At 42.6% G+C, this 26,748-nt stretch overlaps 1 protein-coding gene across 1 annotated transcript in view; it reads right to left on the reverse strand.

Annotated features, from left to right (window-relative positions):
- Nucleotides 1-22,304: 22,304 nt before the first annotated feature.
- The window catches only part of LOC118362275 (docking protein 4-like), a 63,273-nt gene continuing 58,829 nt past the window's right edge, over nt 22,305-26,748 (reverse strand). The window contains exon 9 of the mRNA XM_052480450.1: nt 22,305-26,605. Within this exon, the coding sequence (XP_052336410.1) occupies nt 26,463-26,605 (143 nt within the window). The 3' untranslated portion in view covers nt 22,305-26,462. The remainder of the gene's footprint in view (nt 26,606-26,748) is intronic.

A 26,748-nucleotide genomic window follows, 5' to 3' on the forward strand; every position in this document is an offset into this window, starting at 1 on the left:
TTTGATGTTTATACATTGTACGTTATGTGGAAAATGTCCAAATCAAAGGGAATGTTTTGGTAAAGATTAAATGTTAAGTTGCTTAAAATTGGATTTGAGTGAAATCTAGACCTTGCCCTCATTAACTTGGTACGCCCAGATAATTGCCCTAAAGGCGGTTACGCCCACTTCTAACCCAAGGGTATAAAACCTGTGAGTAAAGAATTCACAGAGAAGACTACGTGACTAGTTTTCCCATGGTGCCCCAGGTTAATGAGTTAATAATTGCTTGATTAACTGACACGCAATTAGAAACTTCACGCAATTAGAAACTTGTAATCATTCGATGAGCAACAGTCGTCACATTAACTAATAAAACGTCACGACAGTCATCTGATGCGGAGCAGGAGCAGATCGTTGGAGGAGCTGGGGGAAAGAGCGGGGATCCGATCATCTTACCTACTGAGGAAGGTCGTCACTGAGGTCTGGGATTCCTCGCCAGTACTTCATCTGCAGTATGTGACTGACACTTCCAATTCTGATTGGTGGAAGGAGGGACCAGATTATGTGTTCCCCGCTGCGGGGGGGTCATTCGAGGAGGACGTGGGAATGCTGCTTTCCTTCGATACCCCGGAGCTGGGGGAGTTCAAGGAGGTGGGAAAGATGGCCATGTACAAAATTTGTGTAAAAGTGTCCCATGCCTCTTCCCTGGAAGGGGTAAAATCGACAAGGTGGGCGGGTGTGTTTGGGTCTAGATGCATCCCCAAAAGGCTGTTGGCGGTCTTTATACAAACTGCCTATTGAAAAGACGACAGCTGACCTGCAATGGAGGATAATACATGGAGCCAATATGTATCTGGTACACCTGGATCCGACAGTTGGGGTCTGAAACTCTGGCACATCTGTTCTTACAGTGTCCCAGGTTGGTCGGGATGATTGACCTGATCACTTCTTGGTTCTCAGATTTGGGAGCAGTATTCTCTTCCCAATTGTTTATATTTGGCAGCTAATTTAGCAATATGGAAGACCCGAAAGAACAGTATTCGGGGACAGGGGTCTGTGGATGTGATGGGAATGCTGGAGGGAATGTTGGCAGCGAGACTGAGGGTTGAGTTTTCCTATTACAAACTGGTTAACAATATTGATCTGTTAATGAGTATATGGGGTATTCAGAGGCTGTTGTGTGCAGTTACTGTGGAGGAGGATTTGGTTTTGTGTTTTTAATTGATGTGTAACTATGGTTTTGTATGAGTGTTTATTGTGTTGTGGGTTTCCAGACCCAATAAAGATGATTTAAAACTCAATCTCTCTCTCTCGTTCTCTCTCGCTCTTTCTCGCTCCCTATGTGTGTGTGTGTGGATAATGGTGTGATGGTGGAGAAGTGTGCCCTGGGGGGTGTTCTCAACCGACTGGCTATGTCTGTGTTGGAGAGGAAAGCAGAGAGACGCCAGCGCAAAAGTTTCCAAAAGTTTTAAAATAAAATAAAATACTCCTTTTGTCGAACTGTATTCCATATAAGGCATCCAGACTTTATGTAAGTTGCCCAGTATACCCTTAATCGTGTAGGAAATCTAATGATACATAACTTGACATTCCTGCAACCCATTGTGACATTGTGGGAGGATAACCAACCTTCCAATTAATGGCAATACATTTCTTAACCACTATAAATACTCGGTTACATACGTAGTTTCCTTTGACAACAGTCTCACTCCATTTTCATACGAGCAAAAACAGGGAGAAGGGATAATCTTCATAGACATGCTGAGATGAGAGAACGTACTCTATGCCAGAATTCAGCCAGCCTTCTCAAGACCATAACATGCAAATACAGTGAGCTCCAAAAGTATTGGGGAGATGACACACTCTGTGTTGTTTTAGCTCTGTACTCCTGCACTTTAGTAAAATGACTATGATACAAAGACTATATGATGTTAAAGTGCATACTGTCAGTTTTAATTTGAGGGTATTTTCATCCATATCAGGTGAACCATTCAGAAATGACTGCACTTTTTGTACATAGCCCCCCCATTTTAAGGGATCAAAAGTATTTAGACAAATTCACTCATACAGTGCATTCAGAGAGTATTCAGACGACTTCACTTTTTCCACATTTTGTTATGTTACAGCCTTATTCTAAAATGGATTGCATTTGAACAAATTCTCATCAATCTACACCCAATACCCCATAATAACAAAGTGAAAAATGTTTTTTATCATTTTTTTACAAACAAAAAAATTCAATAATGAAATACCTTATTTACAGAAGTATTTATAGACCCTTTGCTATGAGACTCGAAATTGAGCTGTTGAGATGTTTCTACAACTTGATTGGAGTCCACCAGTGGTAAATTCAATTGATTGGACATGATTTGGAAAGGCACACACCTGCCTACTGTATATAAGGTCCCACAGTTGACAGTGCATGTCAGAGCAAAACTAAGACATGAGGTCAAAGGAAGTTTGGAACCATCAACACTCTTCCTAGAGCTGGCCACCCGGCCAAACTGAGCAGTCGGGGGAGAAGGGCCTTGGTCCAGGGAGGTGACCAAGAACACGATGGTCACTCTGACAGAGCTCCAGAGTTTCTCTGTGGAGATGGGAGAACCTTCCAGAAGGACAACCATCTCTGCAGCACTCCACCAATCAGGCCTTTATGGTAGAGTGGCCAGACAGAAGTCACTCCTCAGTAAAAGGCACATGGCAGCCCGCTTGGAGTTTGCCAAAAGGCACCTAAAGGACTCTGACTGTGAGAAACAAGATTCTTTGGTCTGATGAAACCAAAACTGAACTCTTTGGCCTGAATGCCAAGCATCACGTCTGGAGGAAAAGAGGCACCACTCATCACCTGGCCAATACCATCCCTACGGTGAAGCATGGTGGTGGCAGCATCATACTGTGGGGATGTTTTTCAGCGGCAGGGACTGGGAAACTAGTCAGGATCGAGGGAAAGATGAACGAAGCAAAATACAGAGAGATCCTTGAAGAAAACTTGCTTCAGAGTGCTCAGGACCTCAGACTGGGGAGAAGGTTCACCTTCCAACTGGACAACGGCCCTAAGAACACAGCCAAGACAACGCAGGAGTAGCTTCGGGACAAGTCTCTCAATGTCCTTGAGTGGCCCAGCCAGAGCCCGGACTTGAACCCCATATAACATCTCTGGAGAGGCCTGAAAATAACTGTGCAGCGACGCTCCCCATCCAACCTGACAGAGCTTGAGAGAATCTGCAGAGAAGAATGGAAGAAACACCCCAAATACAGGTGTGCCAAGCTTGTAGTGTCATACCCAAGAAGACTCGAGGCTGTAATCACTGCCAAAGGCGCTTCAACAAAGTACTGAGTAAAGGGTCTGAATACTATATATTTCAGTTTTTATTTTATATAAATTTGCAAAAATCTCTAAAAATCTATTTTGCTTTGTCATTATGGGGTATTGTGTGTAGATTGATGTGGGAAAAATCTATTTAATCCATTTTAGAATAAGTCTGTAATGTAACAAACTGTGGGAAAAAGTCAATGGGTCTGAACACTTTCCGAATGCTCTGTGATGTGTTGTGCCATTTTGGAGTCACTTTTATTGTAAATTAGAATATAATATTTCTAAACACTTCTCCATGAATACGGATAATCCTGAATGAATTGGGAATATTGATGAGTGAGAATGAAAACAACAGGCTTAGTTTGATCTTGTCATATTCTCTCAGCATATACAGTTGTGGACAAATACACTCTGTCTACAAAAGTATGTGGACACCCCTTCAAGTTAGTGGATTCGTCTATTACAGCCACACCCGTTGCTGACAGGTGTATAAAATTGAGCACACAGCCATGCACTCTCCATAGACAATCATTGGCAGTAGAATGGTATGTACTGGAGAGCTCAGTGACTTTCAACATGTCACGGTCATAGGATGTCACCTTTCCAATAAGTCAGTTTATCTAATTTCTGCCCTGCTAGAGCTGCCCCAGTAAACTGAAAGTGCTGTTACTGTGAAGTGGAAATATCTTGGAGCAACAACAGCTCAGCTGCGAGGTGATAGGCCACACAAGCTCACAGAACGGAACTACCTTGTCCTGAAGCCCGTAGCACGGAAAAATTGTCTTTCCTCGTTTGCAACACCCACTACTGATTTCCAAACTGCCTCAGGAAGCAACGTCAGCACAAGAACTGTTCGTCGGGAGCTTCAGGAAATGGGTTTCCATGGCCGAACAGCCGCTCACAAGCCTACGATCACGACGCGCAATGCCAAGAGTCAGCTGGAGTGGTGTAAAGCTCATCGCCATTATAGTCTGGAGCATGCTGAAATGCATTCTCTGGAGTGATGAATCACGTTTCACCATCTGGCAGTCCAACGGATGGATCTGTGTTTGGCGTATGTCAGGATAACACTACCTGCCCCAATGGATAGTGCCAACTGTAAAGTTTGGTGGAGGAAGAATAAAGTTCTGGGGCTGTTTTTCATGGTTTGGGCTAGGCCCCTTAATTGCAGTGAAGGGAAATCTTACAGCATGCAATGACATTCTAGACAATTCTGTGCTCCCGACTTTGTTGCAACAGTTTGGGGAAGGCCCTTACCTGTTTCAGCATGACAATGCCCCGGTGCTTAAAGCTAGGTCCATACAGAAATGATTTGTCAAGATAACTGTGGAAGAACTTGACTGGACTGCACCAAAGCCCTGACCTCAACACCATCGAACACCTTCGGGATGATTTGGAATGCCAACTGCGAGCCAGGCCTAATCGCCCAACATCAGTGCCTGACTTCACTAATGCTCTTGTGGCTGAATGAAAGCAAGTCCCTGCAGCAATGTTACAACATCTAGTGGAAAGCCTTCCCAGAAGAGTGGAGGCTGTTATAGCAGCAAAGGGGGACCAACTCCATATTAATGTCCATGATTTTGGAATCAGATGTTCGACGAGCAGGTGTCCACATTCTTTTGGCCATGTAGTGTATACTGGCACCCTTGCCCTTTTCTCAAATAATTCCCTATGTCTTCAAAAATACGTTGAAATTCAAAAAAGACATTTGGTTTCCACATCTTGCTATTGTATTTTCAACATTCCAGAACCATTTTTTCTTTGTAATTTTAAGATTATATTATTTTATTAGGAAATTAAGACAAATGGCATGGACAAAATTATTGACATCCCACAGTGGAAAGCCTTCCACTGTGGAAGCCGAGTCCTTGGTTGCACAGCTTTTGGCCAAGATAACTGCCAACAATCGCTTATTGTAGTCATCAATGAGCTTGCTGCATGTTTATACGGATCATTTGGCCCGTATGAACAATTCTTCAACTACAGCGCCCGATGTTACAGGAAGGCCAAAAAGATCATCAAGGACAACAACCACCTGAACCACTGCCTGTTCACTCCACTACCATCCAGAAGGAGAGGTCAGTACAGGTGCATCAAAGCTGGGACCGAGAGTCAGAAGCTATTTTTCAATCTCAAGGCCATCAGGCTGTTAAACAGCCATCACTAACACAGTGAGTTGGCTGCCTACATACAGACTTAAAATAAATGGCCACTTTAATAAATGGATCACTAGTCACTTTAATAATGCCGCTTTAATAATGTTTACATACCTTGCATTACTCATCTCATATGTATATACTGTATTTTATATCATCTATTGCATCTTGCCTAAGCCGCTCGGTCATTGCTCATCCATATATTTATATGTATATATTCTTATTCCACTCCTTTACTTAGATTTATGTGTATTAGGTCGTTGTTGTGGAATTGTTAGATTACTTGTTAGATATAGCTGCACGGTCGACGCTAGATGCACAAGCATTTCTCTACGCTCGCAATAACATCTGCTAACCATGTGTGTGTGTGACGAATAACATTTGATTTGAATTTAAGCAGCGTCTCTCCCACTGGATTGTGGCGGCCATCTCCCTGGCATATAGCAGCAGGGGGCAAGGGGTACCTAGCAGTGTACGCGCCCACTCCACCAGGGCTCTGGCGGCGTCTTGGGCATTGTTTAAAGGGTTAACAATGGGAGATATTTGTGCTGTGGAGAGTTGCTCATCACCACACACTTTGGTGAGGTTTTATCGCTTGGATGTCACTCCTCCCAGTATTGCCCACAGGGTGTTTACAGCTGGGACAGGGGTAAGTCACTAGCCAGCGGACCATGTGCCCAATACCCAGAATGCCGCAGCTGGTGGGGTCAGGACTGTGTCGTCTGCAATAGGCCGTTTAATTTACGTTTTTCCTTACAACACATTTTACAGCACATTTTACAACATTACCAAGCAGGGACCTCAGAAAGTGACCCTTGAGAGCCTCAAAGGCTCAGTGACATCACATAAGAAGAACAATTTGCTCATATTTAGAATGTCTTTACCCTCCACCAATAATGTGAGCATCAACGAAATGGAGACATGGAAAGAGAGAGAGGTCAAAAGCTAAATGTGGATATCGCCAGTCACCACATTTATCTCTTTCTCCATCTCTTGGAGAAGATGGAGGACATTTGGTTGGAGATTCCTACTGAGGCTTTGAATGATGCTATGGGAGACACGGAAGAGGATGTTAACCTGGGAGTATTTTGGTTTGAGAATGACAGCCTGTTCCCGGTAAAACAACAGTAACAACTACATCTCAGAGATAACTAATGAAACAGACCTGCCCTCATAACACATGTAGAAATATGTGACTCACCACCTGAATTCCGTTTTATGTAGCAACATTTGAATTTGGGCTTTTTACATTGGTAAAAAGTAGAGACTCAGAGCTACAAAATGGTATATCATACACTGCATTTTTAAGGAGCAATTGGAAAGTAATTCTGCTTTGAACGTTTCAGGACATCCTCAAAAGCACAGAAAAACATCTGTGGTACTTTCTCATTTAAGTCCAGTATGTGAATCATGTAGTGACAACACATTGGTACAAACATACACTGATGGAGGGCACTTGAATAAAGCCCTTAAGCAAACTGCATCGAGACAGCCTGTTATGCAAAGTAGCTCCATTTGAGCATGTTGACAGTTTCCTGGAAAGACCCAACCACCACTTGTATCTCTGTCATCTACGTAAAGTTACAATGCAAACGTCTGCCTGCTCCACCACTATTCATTGTCATGCTACGATGCTAGCTACTAGTCACACTATGCTCAAAATACACTACAATACAGCCTGTTGACTTAACTTCAAATAAAAGAGAACAAGTTTACTGAGAAATATGTTGTTGCTTGTTGTTATGACTCAAATATCATGCCCAGTGCCTATAGAAATGTATATATGGTTCTGAGGAAAATTGTGGTCCTCTCTGATATATATATATATATCCTCTCTTCTGATCCATACTAGGTGGTGGAGAACAACACTGAGCTCCTAAACAGTCGAGTGGTATCCGTCAATGTGGGAGAGGACATCTCAGGCCCTAGTAACAACATTAATATCATGTTCCGCTTCCAGAATGCATCAGTGGTTAGTGAGCAGTACATATTTACATCACAATCAACCATCAAACTCTCTTTTTGAAATATTTATCATATTTTTGCTCTTTCACCTGTCTGCAATCTATCAATTGCTTGACAGCTCCAAAAATGCATGTTTATGATATGATGTGGATTGGAATAGGAGAAGGGGACTAATCAGGTTCTATTCTCTCTGATAGGAAAACAAATCACTAGCATGTGTGTTCTGGGATGGTGAAAATGGTAGTATTACTTATTAACTAAACAAAATAGTTTTATGAAGCACTATATACAACAAAATGATATGTTGAAAATATTTTGCTGTGTCTCTTTGTTTCACAGGTAAAGTTGCACATTGGAATTCCTCTGGATGTGTCACTGAGAAGAAGGACAATGAAACAGTGTGCTCCTGTAGCCACCATGAAACAGTGTGCTCCTGTAGCCACCATGAAACAGTGTGCTCCTGTAGCCACCATGAAACAGTGTGCTCCTGTAGCCACCATGAAACAGTGTGCTCCTGTAGCCACCATGAAACAGTGTGCTCCTGTAGCCACCATGAAACAGTGTGCTCCTGTAGCCACCATGAAACAGTGTGCTCCTGTAGCCACCATGAAACAGTGTGCTCCTGTAGCCACCATGAAACAGTGTGCTCCTGTAGCCACCATGAAACAGTGTGCTCCTGTAGCCACCATGAAACAGTGTGCTCCTGTAGCCACCATGAAACAGTGTGCTCCTGTAGCCACCATGAAACAGTGTGCTCCTGTAGCCACCATGAAACAGTGTGCTCCTGTAGCCACCATGAAACAGTGTGCTCCTGTAGCCACCATGAAACAGTGTGCTCCTGTAGCCACCATGAAACAGTGTGCTCCTGTAGCCACCATGAAACAGTGTGCTCCTGTAGCCACCATGAAACAGTGTGCTCCTGTAGCCACCATGAAACAGTGTGCTCCTGTAGCCACCATGAAACAGTGTGCTCCTGTAGCCACCATGAAACAGTGTGCTCCTGTAGCCACCATGAAACAGTGTGCTCCTGTAGCCACCATGAAACAGTGTGCTCCTGTAGCCACCATGAAACAGTGTGCTCCTGTAGCCACCATGAAACAGTGTGCTCCTGTAGCCACCATTAAACAGTGTGCTCCTGTAGCCACCTCTTCGCTGTGCTCATGGTGAGAAATCATGTGTTGTGACCTCACTTTAACATTCTTTCGATCAATTGATTAGGGGCTTGATTCAAATCGTATTGTCGGAAGATCTGCGGTATGGCGCGATTTAAATTTAAGTGCAATGTTCCCGTGTTTCGCGGAGACTCCATTCACGCTAAGTGACTTACACGTCCGATCAATCTGAAATGACCTTTACATTTCAATCGTGCTATATCAAGATACGGACTGATTTAAGCCCAACATTGAACACTCAATCAAAGTGTGACCTAGCCACTGTGTGCGCGTGTTGACGGCAGTCTCCGGGCAGTGTCTCTCGTGCCAGTCTGAGTTCCTCCTCTGTGTGGTTGCTGACGTTGTTGTCCTTTACGGCAGTCTCCGGGCAGTGTCTCTCGTGCCAGTCTGAGTTCCTCCTCTGTGTGGTTGCTGACGTTGTTGTCCAGGGTGTGCTGTGGAATATCCTTCTGTTTCCTGAGTCTGGCCCTCCTCATCCACCTCAAGTCAGAGTCTACCGACAAACTAATACTTATGTCCACGACGTGCAAACCGCGAGCCACCACACACAATGCCTCTCAGACAGAATATCCTCTTTGGAAAAAACAAGTTTTGAGATTCAAAGTACCCTTTTTACATCAGCAGTTGTCATACAGTGCTTTCACTCTAACCTGACCCCAGAGAGTTAGTAGAAGGAACCTAGATAGGAACTGCCATAACAATGAGATTTGCTATATTGTTGATTTTGACAATAGATTTAATTCTAACTTCCCTTCCTCCAGAACGGGTAAATCCGATGATTCCCTGTGCATCCACATCCACATCCATTGTTGTGCCTCAACCTGACCTGTCCCTAACCTCTTTCAGGAATACCTGGCGTAGTAGTTAACATAATTGTCACTTGTGGCAAATATGGAGAACACAACAAATACCAGCAAGACGGTGGTGCTGTTAACATTTAAGTAATATCGTGATAATGATATGGATTTTCAGATCACCAATGACCCTCTTTCTCTCTGTAGAAAACTGACTGACTGTGTGCCTGTCTTTATATGTATGTGACTGTGTCTGTGACTCTCCCCTTCTCTCCCTCTCCCTCTCCCTCTCTCTCTCTCTCCCTCCCTCTCCCTCTCCCTCTCCCTCTCCCTCTCCCTCTCTCTCTCTCTCTCTGTTTTGTAGGTGCTGGTTGACTGACTCTGCTCTGGCCACAGTGTCCTTTTCGTACTTTGTGCTGACATTCGTGGTGAACGTGCTGTGCTTTGGGTCTGTGACAGTGAAGGTGGTGAGTCCTGTCCTGAGGTAGAGGAGTATGAGCAGGGGGACAGTACTCAGTCTGCTGGGTCTGGCCTGGCTCCTGAGGGTCTCCTGGGGGGTCCTGCTCTTCCAGTTTGGCCCCCTGAAGGAGACAGCCTTCTACAGAGATAAGAAACAGCCCTTATTCTCGTTCACAGCAGGTAAATATAATAATAATATATAATAGGTCAAGGTAAACACGCATGTACACATACAAACACAGTAGTCGATTTGTGTGGGAGCGCACTTCGATGCAAAGTGGATGATAAAAATCAGCATGGTAATTTAACTGATGTTAATGTTATAGTACATAGATCTAGGGGCATGGAAAACATATTTACATTGGTCTATGTAAAAGCACGCCTTTATAAAACACTGTAGGTAATGTCCTGGTTGTGGCACTGATACCAGATTAACAACCCAGTCAAGTAACGTGGTCTATGGTCAGGGACCTACAGTACAGTTTGTTCTATTACACTACCGTGAGTCACTATTGTATAGAAAGACAGACGTATCATCTTGTAATTCAGTCAAAATGCTTATTACCACCTACAGGCCTCTTCCTGTTTCTATGCTATTGGTCTTTAACTCGGCCAGAGAAAGAATCTGTCTCCACGGCAACCACTGCAACCTCTTCAAGGGCGATGCATCCAGCTGAGGCCAGTCCCTGACTAACATGGTTAAACCTTTCACTACTAATACCACTGCTTCCATTTTATTAGCACAGAAGCACAATATTTAGTATGTAGGTTTTTAACATACCACTACAGGCAAAACATAAGCATAAATGAAAGCGTAATCACAAAAAAAAAAATGTTTTTCCAGGTTTGCTCATAAGCTTACTGTGCTCATAATACCATATATTTTTTTTACTTTTCAATGTTGTGCTGTTTATTTCACTTTTTTGTTGTGCATTCCATGCATTCCATGCATATTCACTTTTGATGCGTATAGTCCCAGGCAAATACCCAACATATCAATTAGGTTCAAATGATTTTCATCCCCATCGCTGAAGAGAATAAAATACGTTTGGCTATCCGATCTATCACTCACCGTTGTGCGTGTGGGTAAGATGGAGTGATCAGCTGTCAACTGGTGCCTTTCCGTTTCTTTGATTGCCATAAAAAATCCTCTGAATGACAATGTCCGTTTGTAGTCCAACTGTTTCATTTTGGATAACGTTGATGTCTTTGGTTTTTGCAGAACAGACCTACAGTATATAGCCTCCTAGCCTTTGGGATAGCTGAGATAACATTAAGCCTATGTCAAGTAGATGGTACCTTATCATAACATAACTATATTTGCCGGGATGTGAATTGAATTGTTACAAAATTATTTATTTTTTGATTGTGTCATTTGTGTCATTTGTGTAAATGATGTATTTGCGTGTCATTGCCAGGTGTGTCATTGCCAGGTGTGTCATTGCCAGATGTGTCATTGCCAGGTGTGTCATTGCCAGGTGTGTCATTGCCAGGTGTGTCATTGCCTGGTGTGTCATTGCCTGGTGTGTCATTGCCAGGTGTGTCATTGCCAGATGTGTCATTGCCAGGTGTGTCATTGCCTGGTGTGTCATTGCCAGGTGTGTCATTGCCAGGTGTGTCATTGCCAGATGTGTCATTGCCAGGTGTGTCATTGCCAGGTGTGTCATTGCCAGGTGTGTCATTGCCTGGTGTGTCATTGCCTGGTGTGTCATTGCCAGGTGTGTCATTGCCAGATGTGTCATTGCCAGGTGTGTCATTGCCAGGTGTGTCATTGCCTGGTATGTCATTGCCAGGTGTGTCATTGCCAGGTGTGTCATTGCCAGATGTGTCATTGCCAGGTGTGTCATTGCCAGGTGTGTCATTGCCAGGTGTGTCATTGCCTGGTGTGTCATTGCCTGGTGTGTCATTGCCAGGTGTGTCATTGCCAGATGTGTCATTGCCAGGTGTGTCATTGCCAGGTGTGTCATTGCCTGGTATGTCATTGCCAGGTGTGTCATTGCCAGGTGTGTCATTGCCAGATGTGTCATTGCCAGGTGTGTCATTGTGTATGCAAGAACACTGAAGACAAGCAACTCAAAAAGATGCCGTATTATTCTTGTTTATGGATAATAAAGAATATTATCTCCCTAGATAAGCATTATTGTTTTCAGTTTTCATCGCTTTCAGAGTACAAGTACAATTTTACTGTAGGCTGTAAACTGCCCAGACCATGTCATTTGAATAATGACGCAAAAGCCCTGTGATTTGAATGTTTCATTCCATTTGGATCAGTTGTGGGTCTCCTCTCTGCACGTTATAAGGTCTAGAAAGGCACAGTAGCAGGCCAGTCTGTATTTTTACTTCTGATACTGATTAGCTGTCTTTTGCCGATCGTCATTCTCCCTAGTCGGCATTCAGAAAGTATTTATACCCCTTGACTTATTCCACATTTTGTTGTGTTACCGCCTGAATTCAAAATGTATTCAATATATATTTGTTCTCACCCCTCAACACACAATACCAAGTAATGACTAAGTAAAAAAAATGTATGATTTTAGAACATTTTGCAAATGTTTTGAAAATGAAATACAGAAAAATAAAATGAACACAGGGGCACAACTTTTTTTTAGAAGTGGGTGAACATAACCTGCCTTAGGGATCGGCCTTTTTGGCATCTAAAGCTCATTTCCTGCATTTCTACACAATCTAACATGACTCACGGTCTTTCTGGTCGTCTCTAAGCAAAAAATGCCCACATGTGATTGATAAGACTGAACTAGATAAAATGTAATTCAATAATCAATATTGTGTTGCACCTTCAACCAATAGCCTAACAAATTAACAACTCTTTAAAAAATTAAGTACAACTACTTTTGGTTGACTTTATCAAGACATCCTCTATGTCAAATTTCAGCCAGACCACCCACCCACCTGTCTAGTCAATAACTCTACTCTCTCCCCAACACAATTTCCTTACCACCTTTTTTTTTCCCAAGGGAAAGGTTAGAATTTTTTTTAAACCAAAAAACACTTATTTTGTCATACTGTATTCCACGTAAGGCATCCAGACCTTATGAAAGTTGCCCAGTATACCCTTAATCTTGTAATAAATCAAATCTAGTGAGACATAACTTGACATTCCTGACATCCATTGTGACATTGTGTGAGGATAAGCAACCTTCCAATTAAAGGCAATGCATTTCTTAACAGCTATACTATAAATTATAGTTTACATAGTTACTTCTGATAACAGTCTCCAGTATGAACATTTCAGTAAAAACAAAACCAGGGAGACGGGAGAATCTGTAGACATGCTGAGATAAAAGAACATCCTCCTTGCCAGAATTCAGCCAGCCTTCACAAGACCATAACATATGCAAATACAGTGAGCTCAAAAAGTATTGGGACAGTGACCATTTTTGTTGTTGTTCCAGCACTTTTGAAATTAATATGTACAATGAATATGAGGTTAAAATACAGACTGTCAGCTTTAATTTGAGGCTATTTTCATCCGTATCAGGTTTAGAAATTACAGCACTTTTTGTACGTAGTCCCCAAATTTTAGGGGATGAAAAATATTGGGAAAAATTCACTTATACACTAACATGAACAAAAGTATGTGGACACCTGCTCATCGAACATCTCATTCCAAAATCATGGGCATTAATATGGAGTTGGTCACCCATTTGCTGCTATTACAGCCACTCTTCTGGGAAGGCTTTCCTCTAGATGTTGGAACATTGTTGCAGGGACTTGCTTCCATTCAGCCACAAGAAGATTAGTGAGGTTGAGCACTGATGTTGCGCAATTAGGCCTGGCTCGCATTCGGCATTCCAATCCATCCCAAAGGTGTTCGATGGCGTTGAGGTCAGGGCTCTATGTAGGCCAGTCAAGTTCTTCCACACCAATCTCAACAAACTATTTCTGTATGGACCTCACTTTGTGCATGGGGGCATTGTCATGCTGAAACAGGAAAGGGCCTTCCCCAAACTGTTTCCACAAAGTTGGAAGCACAGACTTGTTTAGATTGTCATTGTATGCTGATTTCCCTTCACTGGAACTAAGGGGCCTAGCCCGAACCATGAATAAAAGCCCCAGTCAATGATTCCTCCTCCACCAAACTTTACAGTTGCCACTATGCATTCGGGCAGGTAGCATTCTCCTGGCACCTGCCAAACCCAGATTCATCTGTCAGACTGCCAGATAGTGAAGCGTGATTCATCACTCGTTCATCACGTTTCACTGCTCCAGAGTCCAATGGCGGCAAACTTTACCGCACTCCTGTCGACGCTTGGCATTGCATATGGTGATCTTAGGCTTGTGTGCGTCTGCTCGGCCATGGAAACCCATTTCATGATGCTCCCGACAAACAGTTCTTGTGCTGATGGTCCTTCCAAAGGCATTTTGGCACTCAGTAGTGAGTGTTGCAACCGAGCACAGCACTCGGCTGTCCCGTTCTGTGAGCTTGTGTGGCCGATCCCTTCTCTGTGAGCTTGTGTGGCCGACCACTTCTCTGTGAGCTTGCGTGGCCTACCACTTCTCTGTGAGCTTGCGTGGCCTACCACTTCTCTGTGAGCTTGCGTGGTCTACCACTTCTCTGTGAGCTTGCGTGGCCTACCACTTCTCTGTGAGCTTGCGTGGCCTACCACTTCTCTGTGAGCTTGCGTGGCCCACCACTTTGCGGCTGAGCCGTTGTTGCTCTTACACGTTTCCACTTCACAATAACAGCTCTAGCAGGGAAGAAATTTGACGAACTGACTTGTGGGGTCATACAACGGTGCCTCGTTAAAGGCACTGAGCTCTTCAGTAAGGCCATTCTATGCCAATGTTTGTCTATGCATATATAGTGTAACTTAAACCGATGAAAGCTGAAGAGATCCAGAGACCCTTCCAGCTGAGGGCCGTAACTACACTGAACGAAAATATAAACTCAACATGTAAAGTGTTGGTCCCATGTTTCACGAGCTTAAATAAATGATCCAGAAATGTTCCATATGCACAAAAAGCTTATTTCTCTCAAATTCTGTGCACAATTGTGTTAACATCCTTGTTAGTGAGCATTTCTCCTTAGACAAGATCATCCATCCACCTGACAAGTGTAGCATGATTAAACAGCATGAAGCTGATTAAACAGCATGATCATTACACAAGTACACCTTGTGCTGGGGACAATAAAAGGCTACTCTAAAATGTGCAGTTTTGTCACACCACACAATGCCACAGATGTCTCAAGTTTGTGGGAGTGTGCATTTGGCATGCTGACTGCAGGAATGTCCACCAGAGCTGTTGCCAGAGAATTTAATGTTCATTTCTGTACGTCGTTCAAGAGAATTTCCAACCGGCCTCACAACCGCATACCACGTGTATGGTGTTGGTTGCTGAACAGAGGGGAAAGGGGTGCCCCATGGTGGCGGTGGGGTTATGGTATGGGCAGGCAAAAACTACAGACAACGAACACAATTGCATTTTATCGATGGCAATTTGAATGCAAGGATATATAGTGATGAGTATTCCTGTGCAAGCACACAGACAGTGTGGTGAAGAAGGCACAACAGAGCCTCTTGAGCCACTCAGGAGGCTGAAAAAATGTGGCTTGTCACCGAAAACCCTCACTAACTTTTACAGGTGCACAATCGAGAGCAACCTGTCGGGCTGTATCACCACCCGGTACGACAACTTCACCGCCCTCAACCGCAGGACTTTCCAGGGGAAACATCACTGAGGGCAAACTACCTGCCCTCCAGGACAGCTACAACACCTGATGTCACAGGAAGGCAAAAAAAGATCAAGGACAATAACCACCCGAGCCAATGCCTGATCACCCGCTTCCATCCAGAAAGCGAGGTCAGTACAGGTGCATCAAAGCTGGGACAGAGAGATTTAAAACAGCTTCTATCTCAAGGCCATCAGATTGTTAAACAGCCACCACTAGCACAGAGAGGCGGCTGTCTACCTCCGGACTTGATATCTTTGGCCACTTTAATAAATGGAGCACTAGTCACTTTGATCACGCCACTTTAAGAATGTTTACATCTCACATGACTTATCTCATATGTAAATACTGTATACTACACTATCTATTCTTTACTATCTATTGCATCTTAGCTGCTCTGTCACTGCTCATCCATCTATTTTATATAGATTTACTAGATTGTGTGGGGCAATTCAATTAAAATGTTCCTAATCTCTTTCAGGAATACCTGGCATAGTAGTTGCCATAATTGTCGCTTGTTGCAAATATGGAGACGCAAATACCAGCAAGACGGTGGTGCTGTTAAAATGTAAGTAATATCGTGATAATTATATGGATTTTCATATCACCAATGACCCTCTTTCTCTCTGTAAAAAAACTGACTGACTTTGTCCCTGTCTTTATATGTACGTGACTGTGTATAAGACTCTTTTGTTTTCCACCTTCCCTCCCTCTCTCTCTCTGTATCTCTGTCTGTCTGTAGGTGCTGGTTGACTGACTCTGCCTTCTAGTTCTTCTTCACCGTCAACTCTCCCCACAATGAGCCCACAGCCCCTATTCTCATTTATATTTACATTTACATATCAGGTGCACACATACATAAATAGTAGTCCTATGTATGGGAGCACAATCCCATGCAAATTCAAGGATTAAAAGCTCATTGTGGTCATTTAATGACTCTGTTGATTTACTTTTGGTATTAATGTAATAGTACATAGATCTAGTAAGTAAAGGCACGCCATTATAAAATACTGTAGGTAATGTCCTGGTTGTGGCACTGATACCAGATTAACAACCCTGTCTGATACTGTGGTCTATGGTCAGGGACCTAGGCTCTATTACACCACTAGGTGTCACTATTGTATACAAAGACAGACTTAATCATCTTTAAAGAGCAGCTCTTGTGAGGGCAGGTATTCCCAAACTGGGGTACGCATACCCCCAGGGGAACACGCAATGCCACCGAGGGTATGCACAATACATTTTAAAAATGTTTCTTCACATTTTCAAACAGTCCATTTCTATTTTCCAAAGGGGCTATACATTTGAGTGAGTTTTTTCCCCCACCCGAGTAGCCTCATTTCACTGCCAAAAATAAAATCAAACCATTTAGTGTTCAGTGAAATAACAACACAATGTCAAATATAGATAGCCTAGTCAAATAATGAACATCCAATCACATTAACTGTTACTCTCTCGCGGGAATTCCACTAACGGTCCGTATGTAGCCAAACGTAGCTGCTGCTCATTCCGTTTACTCGAAAATGGATAAATGGTTATAAAAAAAGTACAGCCCACGTCCATAGAGACACATACCAGCTCTACTGGTAGTACTGCTACTACCAGGAGTACTACACCTGCACCTGTCGACATTTACATTTACATTTAAGTCATTTAGCAGACGCTCTTATCCAGAGCGACTTACAAATTGGTGCATTCACCTTATGACATCCAGTGGAACAGCCACTTTACAATAGTGCATCTAAATCTTTTAATGGGAGGGGGTGAGAAGGATTACTTTATCCTATCCTAGGTATTCCTTAAAGAGGTGGGGTTTCAGGTGTCTCCGGAAGGTGGTGATTGACTCCGCTGTCCTGGCGTCGTGAGGGAGTTTGTTCCACCATTGGGGGGCCACAACGACGACGACAAGTTGGTCTGCTTCCACTAGCACATACAAAGCTAGCATGAGTAATTCTACATTTGTTGTTGTGAATCTGATGCAGCCGAAGAGCTAGTGCCCCCTTACCCGGGAAAACACCGAACAACAGACAGGGACGTTGGACCATCGAAGAGGCGCAAATATGATGAGAACTACAATGATTTGGGGTTCACTTATATTGGGAGTAGTGCCTTTCCTCAGCCACAGTGTGTTATATGTGCAAAAGTACTATCTCACAACTCGATGAAACCTTCACTCTTGCGCAGACATTTAGAAACAAAACATGCCAATTTGAAAAATAAGTCAAGGTAGTTTTTTGAGCGGGAATTAAGACGACTTTCGAGTAGTAGGACATGTATAAACGCAAGATACCATTAATAAGAAGTGGCTAGAAGCGTCTTATATGGTGAGCTACCGAGTGGCTAGGACAGGCAAGCCCTATACTATTGTGGAGGACTTCATTCTTCCTGCTGCCGCGGATATGGCTAGAACAATGCTGGGGAAAAGGCCCAAAAAACTATACAGACAATGTTTTCATCAAACAACACTGTTTCACGACGCATCAGTGACGTGGCAGGAGATGTTTTGAAACAATTACTGCTTCGCTTTCAAGCCAGTGAATTCTACACTTTACAGCTGGATGAGTCAACAGACATTTCTGGCCTGGCACAGCTCCTTCTATATGTCTGTTACGTTTATGGGGTTCAATTAAGGAAGACATCCTCTTCTGAAAACCACTGGAAACCAGGACAACAGTAGAGGATATTTTAAAGTACTGGACAGCTTTGTGACATCAAATGGACTTTGGTGGTCAATATGTGTTGGTATCTGTACTGATGGCGCAAAAGCCATGACAGGGAGAGATAGTGGAGTGGTAATGCGCGTGCAAGCAGTTGGTACACTGCAGCATCAACTGAGAGGCTCTTGCTGACAAGGGAATGCCTGACAGCTTGAAATACGTTTTGGACACTACAGTGAAAATGGTTAACTTTGTTAAAGCAAGGCCTCTGAACTCTCATGTATTTTCTGCACTATGCAATGATATGGGCAGCGACCATGTAACGCTTTTACAACATACAGAAGTGCGCTGGTTATCAAGGGGCAAAGTATTGACGCAATTTTTTGAATTGAGAGACGAGCTTAAAGTTTTCTTTACTGACCATAATTTTCACTTGTCTGACCGCTTGCATGATGACCGCTTGCATCTCGCCTGAATGATCTGAATCTAGGATTACAGGGACTCTCTGCAACTATATTCAATGTGAGGGACAAAATTGAGGCTATGACTAAGAGATTGGAGCTCTTCTCTGTCTGCATTCACAAGGACAACACACAGGTTTTTCCATCATTGTATGTTTATTTTGTGTGCAAATGAACTCAAGCTTACGGACAATGTCAAATGTGATATAGTGAAGCTCTTGAGTGAGTTAGGTGCACAATTATGCAGGTACTTTCCCGAGACGGATGACTCAAACAACTAGATTCGTTATCCCTTTCATGCCCTGCCTCCAGTCCACTTAACAATACCTGAACAAGAGAGCCTCATCGAAATTGTAACAAGCGGTTCTGTGAAAATTTAATCAGAAGCCACTGCCAGATTTCTGAATTGGGAGAGTATCCTGCCTTGGCAAATCGCATTGTTAAGACACTGATGCCCTTTGCAACCACATACCTATGTGAGAGTGGATTCTCGGCCCTCACTAGCATGACAACTGAATACAGGCAGACTGTGTGTGGGAAATGATTTAAGACTGAGCCTCTCTCCAATACAACCCAAACACTGCAGAGTTATGTGCATCCTTTCAAGCACACCCTTCTCATTAACCGGTGGTGAGTTATTCACAATTTCCGATGAACAAATAAGGTTTTATATGAAAGATGATTAAATAAAGAGCAAAATTCTGGATTATTATTATATTAGTATGTGTGCCCTGGTCCTACTAGAACTCTTTGTCACTAACCACGAGCCGGGTTGTGACAAAAACTCACACTCATTCTTATGTTTAATAAATGTATCGTATAGTGTGTATGTGGCAGGCTTACAATGATGGCAAAAAAACAACATTTGTGCTTTCTAGCACTAGTGCGTTGACCCTGGTGCTTAGAGGGGGTACGCAGCTGGAGGTTGAATGTTTGAAGTAGTAAGGGACTATTAGACGTTTGGGAACCACTGGGTTAGGGCTAGCTAAAATACTCTCCTAACCTGCTACAAAAAGTCACTTCCATGGAGTCACAACTGCTTTTTTTAGGCCTCTTCCTGTTTCTATGCTATAGGGCCTGAACTGGCCAGAATAGGCATCTATCCCCATGGTAACCACTGAAGCTGTTCAAACGAGATGCATCCAGCTGCTATACAACACTAAAAACATGTGTTTAGGGATAGATTCAATCAGTTCTGACAACTGCAGAGCAGTTTTATTTTTATTTAGGCAATGTCGGAGGTGTAACTGCATTGGAGATGTCAAATCATCACACAGCTCCTGGCGGACATTGCCATTGGATGTCGCATTAATAATAATATCATGCAGCCTTACATTTTCGAACACTGGAATGTGTAATCTAGGCTTACATCTCCGTTAGGCTGATATAAATCTGTATTATTTTGTTTGATGGTTTTCAATTTGAATGTCATTATTTCTGTATAGCCTACACTTTCACGTTCTGAACTTCTAACACGAGTAGGACAGCTGTGGCTTCGTGACGATGACCACACAAGTAGCCGCTCACTCTCTAACTTACCTCTGACACAGCCAAAACACCAGCTCTGTGTCGGCTATCACTGGTTAACGCGTGATCTGATGGAATCTAAACATAAGTGTGCTCATAATATAATATGTTATATATATTTAATTTACTTTTTATTTTTTATTCTATTTTTAGCACTTTCGGTTTAGCATTTTTTCCCCAGTTATTTTTGTTTTATTATTGAAATGCCCATTTAGCTTTGGTTTTTAAAAAAATATAGATTTCAATATGCGAAAGGTGATAAGCCTACATTGAAATGATAATGTGATGAGGCAGGATAAGTCACAACCATTCTTTACAGTGTATTTTTTTATTATTTTTTATTTGAAAAACTGCAAAATGTTAATAACACAAACATTACAGGACACACATGGCATTTTGTTAAAGGAATTCATGCAACAGGGGTTTCAATGGCGACATGCTCATAGCTGACCTACATCAGGGTCCTAGGCGCTGAGCCCACACAATACTATAGTCCTAAATTGCCTGTTTAGTGTGGCCTCCCAAAATCCCACCACGTGCCTCACCCAAAGGAAATGCACAGAGACAGAGCTAAGTATGTTACGAGACGGATAACAATTTATTGTAATAATGTTTTAATTTCATGATCAATTTAAGCACTATTCCCAATTTTATAGGGACTGTGTGGGGCTGTAAATTCCAGATTGATGAGAAGGTTAAAGCTCTCAGAGAAAAGTAACAAGGCCCTAGCTGGGAGAAACCCCGATGGAAAGGGGGTTTTAAACTTTGTTTCCATTGAACATGCAAACAAATTAAAGCATTTTAATGAATTATATGAAGAGTGCCTTGGTCCTCCTTTCTTTTTGGAGAGGAGAGGAAGTTGGGTTTAGAAGTTCTCCATTAGGTGCAAACAAAACTAAAGAGATACCAGGAATAGTACAATGAATATATACCAATAATTTGACATGAAGAGTTGCTCAATGTGACTGTATGTAATGTAATGGCTTGTATAGAGGACAGCCTGTCTCCCTTCTGCGGGTGGCCGTCTTTTAAGTGCTCCGATGCTGTGAAAGGTTTGACTGAGGAATCACACATGGTGGTGAATGTCTGAAATAAATGTCTGAATGTCTGAAACGTGCTTTGAATAATTCAACTCTTAAACTTTCTGAACACACATTTAGCCGATTTATTAACATGGAGGAGGAACATGTTTGAAATTAGGGTCCCTCAGCTTGTCCAAGTCATTCCTCACCAGCCGAAGTAGGTTCCTAAACCTAACAAGACTGTGCTGGACAACTGGCAAACAAAGATAGCAAAATATGTTTTATATTTCTCAAAAATCCTGGTGAAATTGATTATTTGTAGACAGTTGGCTTGGCCCACAATCTAGTCCACTAGCAGTTGTAAAATGTAGTTAAAGTATTGTTAAATATACAAACGTGCAAGTGAATTGTATGTGACATGTGAGGTTAAGTTTGCATCTGTGTTCCTGCTACATCGTGGTATTGATGCTAAATAACATGCACGTTGGGATTTCTGTGGAAACAACCCAGTGTCAACCACAAAACTAAGGAGTGATCCAACGTGTCTGTGAAATGATTTACAAACATTGTAATAAAACAATATTTTCACCACCACAAAAAAAAATGTTGAATCCATCATGAGATATCCAGTCCTATTGCAATTCTTATCCAGGAGGGATTTGGCCCATAGAATTGTTATGAAAAAAACTGTACAAGCACTTTCTATGATGTCACTTGCTGTCTGATGAAAACCAAACTAAATGTTTTGCCCAATTTAAAAATATATATTTTTTATTGAAAGCACTAACTCACCTCAATGTACTCTGAACATTTCATGACTCTAGAACAAATGAATCCTCTGGAAATGTCATAATTTTATGTTTGTTCATGGGAAAATATGATCATCTTTTCAATTTCCTGAAACACTTCTGTTTTGGAGAGTGGGTTTTCACCAGATGGCGACAACAAAAAAAGAGAACCAAGAGAAAGATGATGGAAACATACACGAAGTCTAAAGGAGTTCTAAGGAGAATTGTATCAAATCCTTCCCCTCCATACATCATCCCCACGGTAACATCTCTCTTTCATCCAATCAGTAAAATCACTTAGATGACCCCATGATCAGGTGAATCTTTGATCTTTATTTCCCTGTGCCGAGTAATCGTCTCTGAAAATCTTCACCCACATAGCTGGACAAACAAGTCCACCAACATTTCAATCTTGCCATCGTTACACAGTATAAAAATGTGTTGAGTGCATGCATTTCAAAGAAACGTCCCCCAAATAATCCCTGTCACAGAACATACACATCACACGCTCTCACACACACATCTAGAGACTACATGATGTGAAATAAATAGTTGTACTGTATATACAAGAGCCCAAGAGGGCAGCAACAACAACTCATGTATGTATACAGTCACACAATACATAGGGTAAAGATTAATGTTCAACAAAAAGCTTAGCCCTTTATGTTAACAGGAGATAAATAATACTGAAAGTGTAAATGTGTGTTTTATTGGATTCCAGCATTTAATAAGTAGCCTTAGACAGACTGTCCCACTCTGGCCAACTCAAATAAATAGCATTACACAATGTCCCTACCAAAACATCCTTGTCAATGAGATTCGAAAATTACCTCATTTTATAAGCTTCATGTACAATAACTTGAACAGTGGTGATATACTGTGTGTGTGATATATATATATATATATATATATATATATATATGAAGTCGGAAGTTTACATACACCTTAGCCAAATACCATTAAACTCAGTTTTTCACAATTCCTGACATATAATCCTAGTAAAAATTCCCTGTGTTTGGTCAGTTAGGATCACCACTTTATTTTAAGAATGTGAAATGTCAGAATAATAGTAGAGAGATGTATTTATTTCATCACATTCCCAGTGGGTCAGAAGTTTACATACACTCAAATTAGTATTTGGTAGCATTGCCTTTAAATTGTTTAACTTGGGTCAAACGTTTCGGGTAGCCGTCCACAAGCTTCCCACAGTAAGTTGGGTGAATTTTGGCCCTTTCCTCCTGACAGAGCTGGTGTAACTGAGTCAGGTTTGTAGGCCTCCTTGCTCACACACGCTTTTTCAGTTCTGCCCACAAATATTCTATGGGATTGAGGTCAGGGATTTGTGATGGCCACTCAAATACCTTGACTTTGTTGTCTGTAAGCCATTTTGCCACAACTTTGGAAGTATGCTTGGGGTGATTGTCCATTTGGAAGACCCATTTGCGACCAAGCTTTAACTTCCTGCCTGATGTCTTGAGATGTTGCTTCAATATATCCACAATTTTCCTGCCTCATGATGCCATCTATTTTGTGAAGTGCACCAGTCCCTCCTGCAGCAAAGCACCCTCACAACATGTTGCTGCCACCCCCGGGCTTCACGGTTGGCATGGTGTTCTTCGGCTTGCAAGCCTCCCCCTTTTTCCTCCAAACATAACGATGGTCATTATGGCCAAATAGTTATATTATTGTTTCATCAGACCAGAGGACATTTCACCAGAAAGTACAATCTTTGTCCCCATGTGCAGTTGCAAACCAGTCTGGCTTTTTTTATGGCGGTTTTGGAGCAGTGGCTTCTTCCTTGCTGAGCGGCCTTTCAGGTTATGTTAATATAGGACTCATTTTACTGTGGATATAGATACTTTTGTACCTGTTTCCTCCAGCATCTTCACAGGGTCCTTTGCTGTTGTTCTGGGATTGATTTGCACTTTTCGCACCAAAGTACATTCATCTCTAGGAGACAGAATGCGTCTCCTTCCTGAGCGGTATGACGGCTGCGTGCTCCCATGGTGTTTATACTTGCGTAATATTGTTTGTACAATAGTGGTACCTTCAATCATTTGAAAATTGCTCCCAAGGATGAACCAGACTTGTGGAGGTCTACAGTTTTTTTTCTGGGGTCTTGGCTGATTTCTTTAGACTTTTCTATGATGTCAAGCAAAAAGGCACTGAGTTTGAAGGCAGGCCTTGAAACACATTCAAAGGTACAACTCCAATTAACTCAAATGTCATTTAGCCTATCAGAAGCTTCTAAAGCCATGACATCCTTTTCTGGAATTTTCCAAGCTGTTTAAAAGGCACAGTCAACTTAGTGTATGTAAACTTCTGATCCACTGGAATTTTAATACAGTGAATTATAAGTTAAATAATTTGTCTGTAAACAATTGTTGGAAAAATTACTTGTGTCATGCACAAAGTAGATGTCCTAACCGACTTGCCAAAACTATAGTTTGTTTACAATAAATTTGTGGAGTGGTTGAAAAACGAGTTTTAATTACTCCAACCTAAGTGTATGTAAACTTCCAACTTCAACTGTATATTGTCGGAAGTTTACATACACTTACGTTGAAGTCATTAAAACGTGTGTGTGTGTGTGTGTGTGTGTGTGTGTGTGTGTGTGTGTGTGTGTGTATATATATATATATATCTCACTACAGGGTGCATTTGCTGGGTTATATCCAAGTGTCACAAATAAATACACAGTTGGAAAATCTTAGTTCATAGTCAATCAAATACGCCAATGTTGAGATGGGTTTAAATAATTAGTATTATTAGTTGTAAACCCAATCTTATGTAAGAACTCTGTAGAGGGCAGGTTTTATACTGTACTCCCAGCTATAAATACATGTTTTTCTCTCTTTGTGCAAGTCATCTACTAACTAACCCACCAGCAGTATCTAGGCTACAGCCCTAAAATAAAAGGACTCCATGTGAGGGTCCTCTGAGGCAGGTAACATATGGACCCGCCCTAGATCTGTGCTTATCCCTCACATGACCCAAATTAAGAGCAATGCCTCCTGATTTATCAAAACACATTTAAAAAAAAATGTTATCTTCAAGTGCAAACATGTCAAGAGCCATTTTGGTCAGGCGGTAACCCACCCCACACACCAGAAAGTCTGTGAAACTACAAACACGGGACATTAATAATGATTATCACAACTTCACTAGTTCATTATACTCTTGTGCCTGACAGGAAACTCAATGAGGAGCCACACTATGACACAGTCCGTGGTGTCTCCCTCAGACCGTGGACCTCCACAACAATGATGAGGTTCGAGGGAGTGGCTACATCTTTGTGACATTTACATTTTTAAATCTAGTTAATTATTTACCATGTCTAAATTCTCTCTTAACATTGGTTTTAAAGTGGCCATATGTCAGTAACTGTGTATTCCATTCATGCAGTACACACACAGAGGACAGGGTTCCACTACCATTATGAACAGCCTTGGATGTCTTCACAACCCAATGGCAGGAAACCAAGAGAAAACAACAAACGAAGTCATGACTTCAGAGGCATGTGGCCCTCCCTCCCTCCCTCGCCTCTCTCTATCCTCCCAGAAAAATCTATGTCTATTTTCTTTATCAGACAGAACAGAATACAAGGCAAAGTCAGCTATGTCTGCTACAAGTTTTTTTTTTTTAAAGAAAGAAAGATGAAAGACAAGTAAGTGGTCCATTGTTTCTCTGTGGAATTAGACCAGGTGTTTGTTTGGATGGTAGTCCAGGGACAGTCTCTCTTCCACCCACACACACACAGACTTGGAAGCCAAGGCCAGTTCTTGGGAGGAAACTGTTGTCTTACATACGCGTCTGTCAGATTGAGGTTATGGGTTGGAGCTAGCGCCACAATCATTATCATGCTGGAGCTGGATGGTAGGAAGGGGTCCTTCTGTTCTGACCCCCAATAAGAGCTATATGGGGACGTCCTGAGCCCGTAACATTGAACTTTGCTAAGAGCTGGCATGAGGTACAAGTAGAGGTCTTTCGCGAAGGGGGTTGAGGTGAAACCCGCCAGAAAAAAACATGATTTCACAGGGGTTAGAAGAGAGGACACCCACTAAATCACATCCTTACAGCTCACACCCATCCTCCTCTGTTCCTCCTCCATGCCCACAGCAGAGTAGAGAGCGATGCACCATGCCACAATGTCAGCTCACTAAGAGGCAACATGCCACTGCCGGCTCACACAATGCACTTTGACCCCACAGTGAGGGATTCTGGAGGTTGAAGTTCCTTCAGGTAACCAGCATTTGAAGAGAAGACTAGAGGCGCTGTCACGTCCTGCTTCACAGAGCTACCAGCTTTAGGGTAGGTCCTATGACCCCACCCCAACCTGATTGGCTGGAGGGTAGATGAGGGGGCTTGGAGTCGAGGTGAGCGCTGCAGAGAAAGGAGAATGGGAGGAGTGTTCGGGTACAGAGTAGGGTTGTGGTGGAGGAGGCTAGGGGTCTGCAATGCACCCCTGGGATCACTGGCTGGGGTAGGTGGGGTAGCGGACGGGGGAGTGTTGGCTGTGTGCCAGGGGCATGGTAGAGTGGCGTGGCTCTGAGGGCAGTCGGGTGGAGAGCAGGTCTGCATCAGCGCCAGTCTGAGAACCACCAAACATGTCACCTACAGGACAGGACAGGACACAAGAGACAGACGAGAAAAAGTCATGTCTACAGGTGCAGCCTACTCTATAAGCTTCTGTATGATTCGTTAAACTCCAGACCCCATGTTCATATTCAGACCAATGTTCCCACTCTAGCCCCAGT

This window comes from Oncorhynchus keta, chromosome 2 (genome assembly GCF_023373465.1).
Source record: "Oncorhynchus keta strain PuntledgeMale-10-30-2019 chromosome 2, Oket_V2, whole genome shotgun sequence".
Classification (NCBI taxonomy): Eukaryota; Metazoa; Chordata; class Actinopteri; order Salmoniformes; family Salmonidae; genus Oncorhynchus; species Oncorhynchus keta.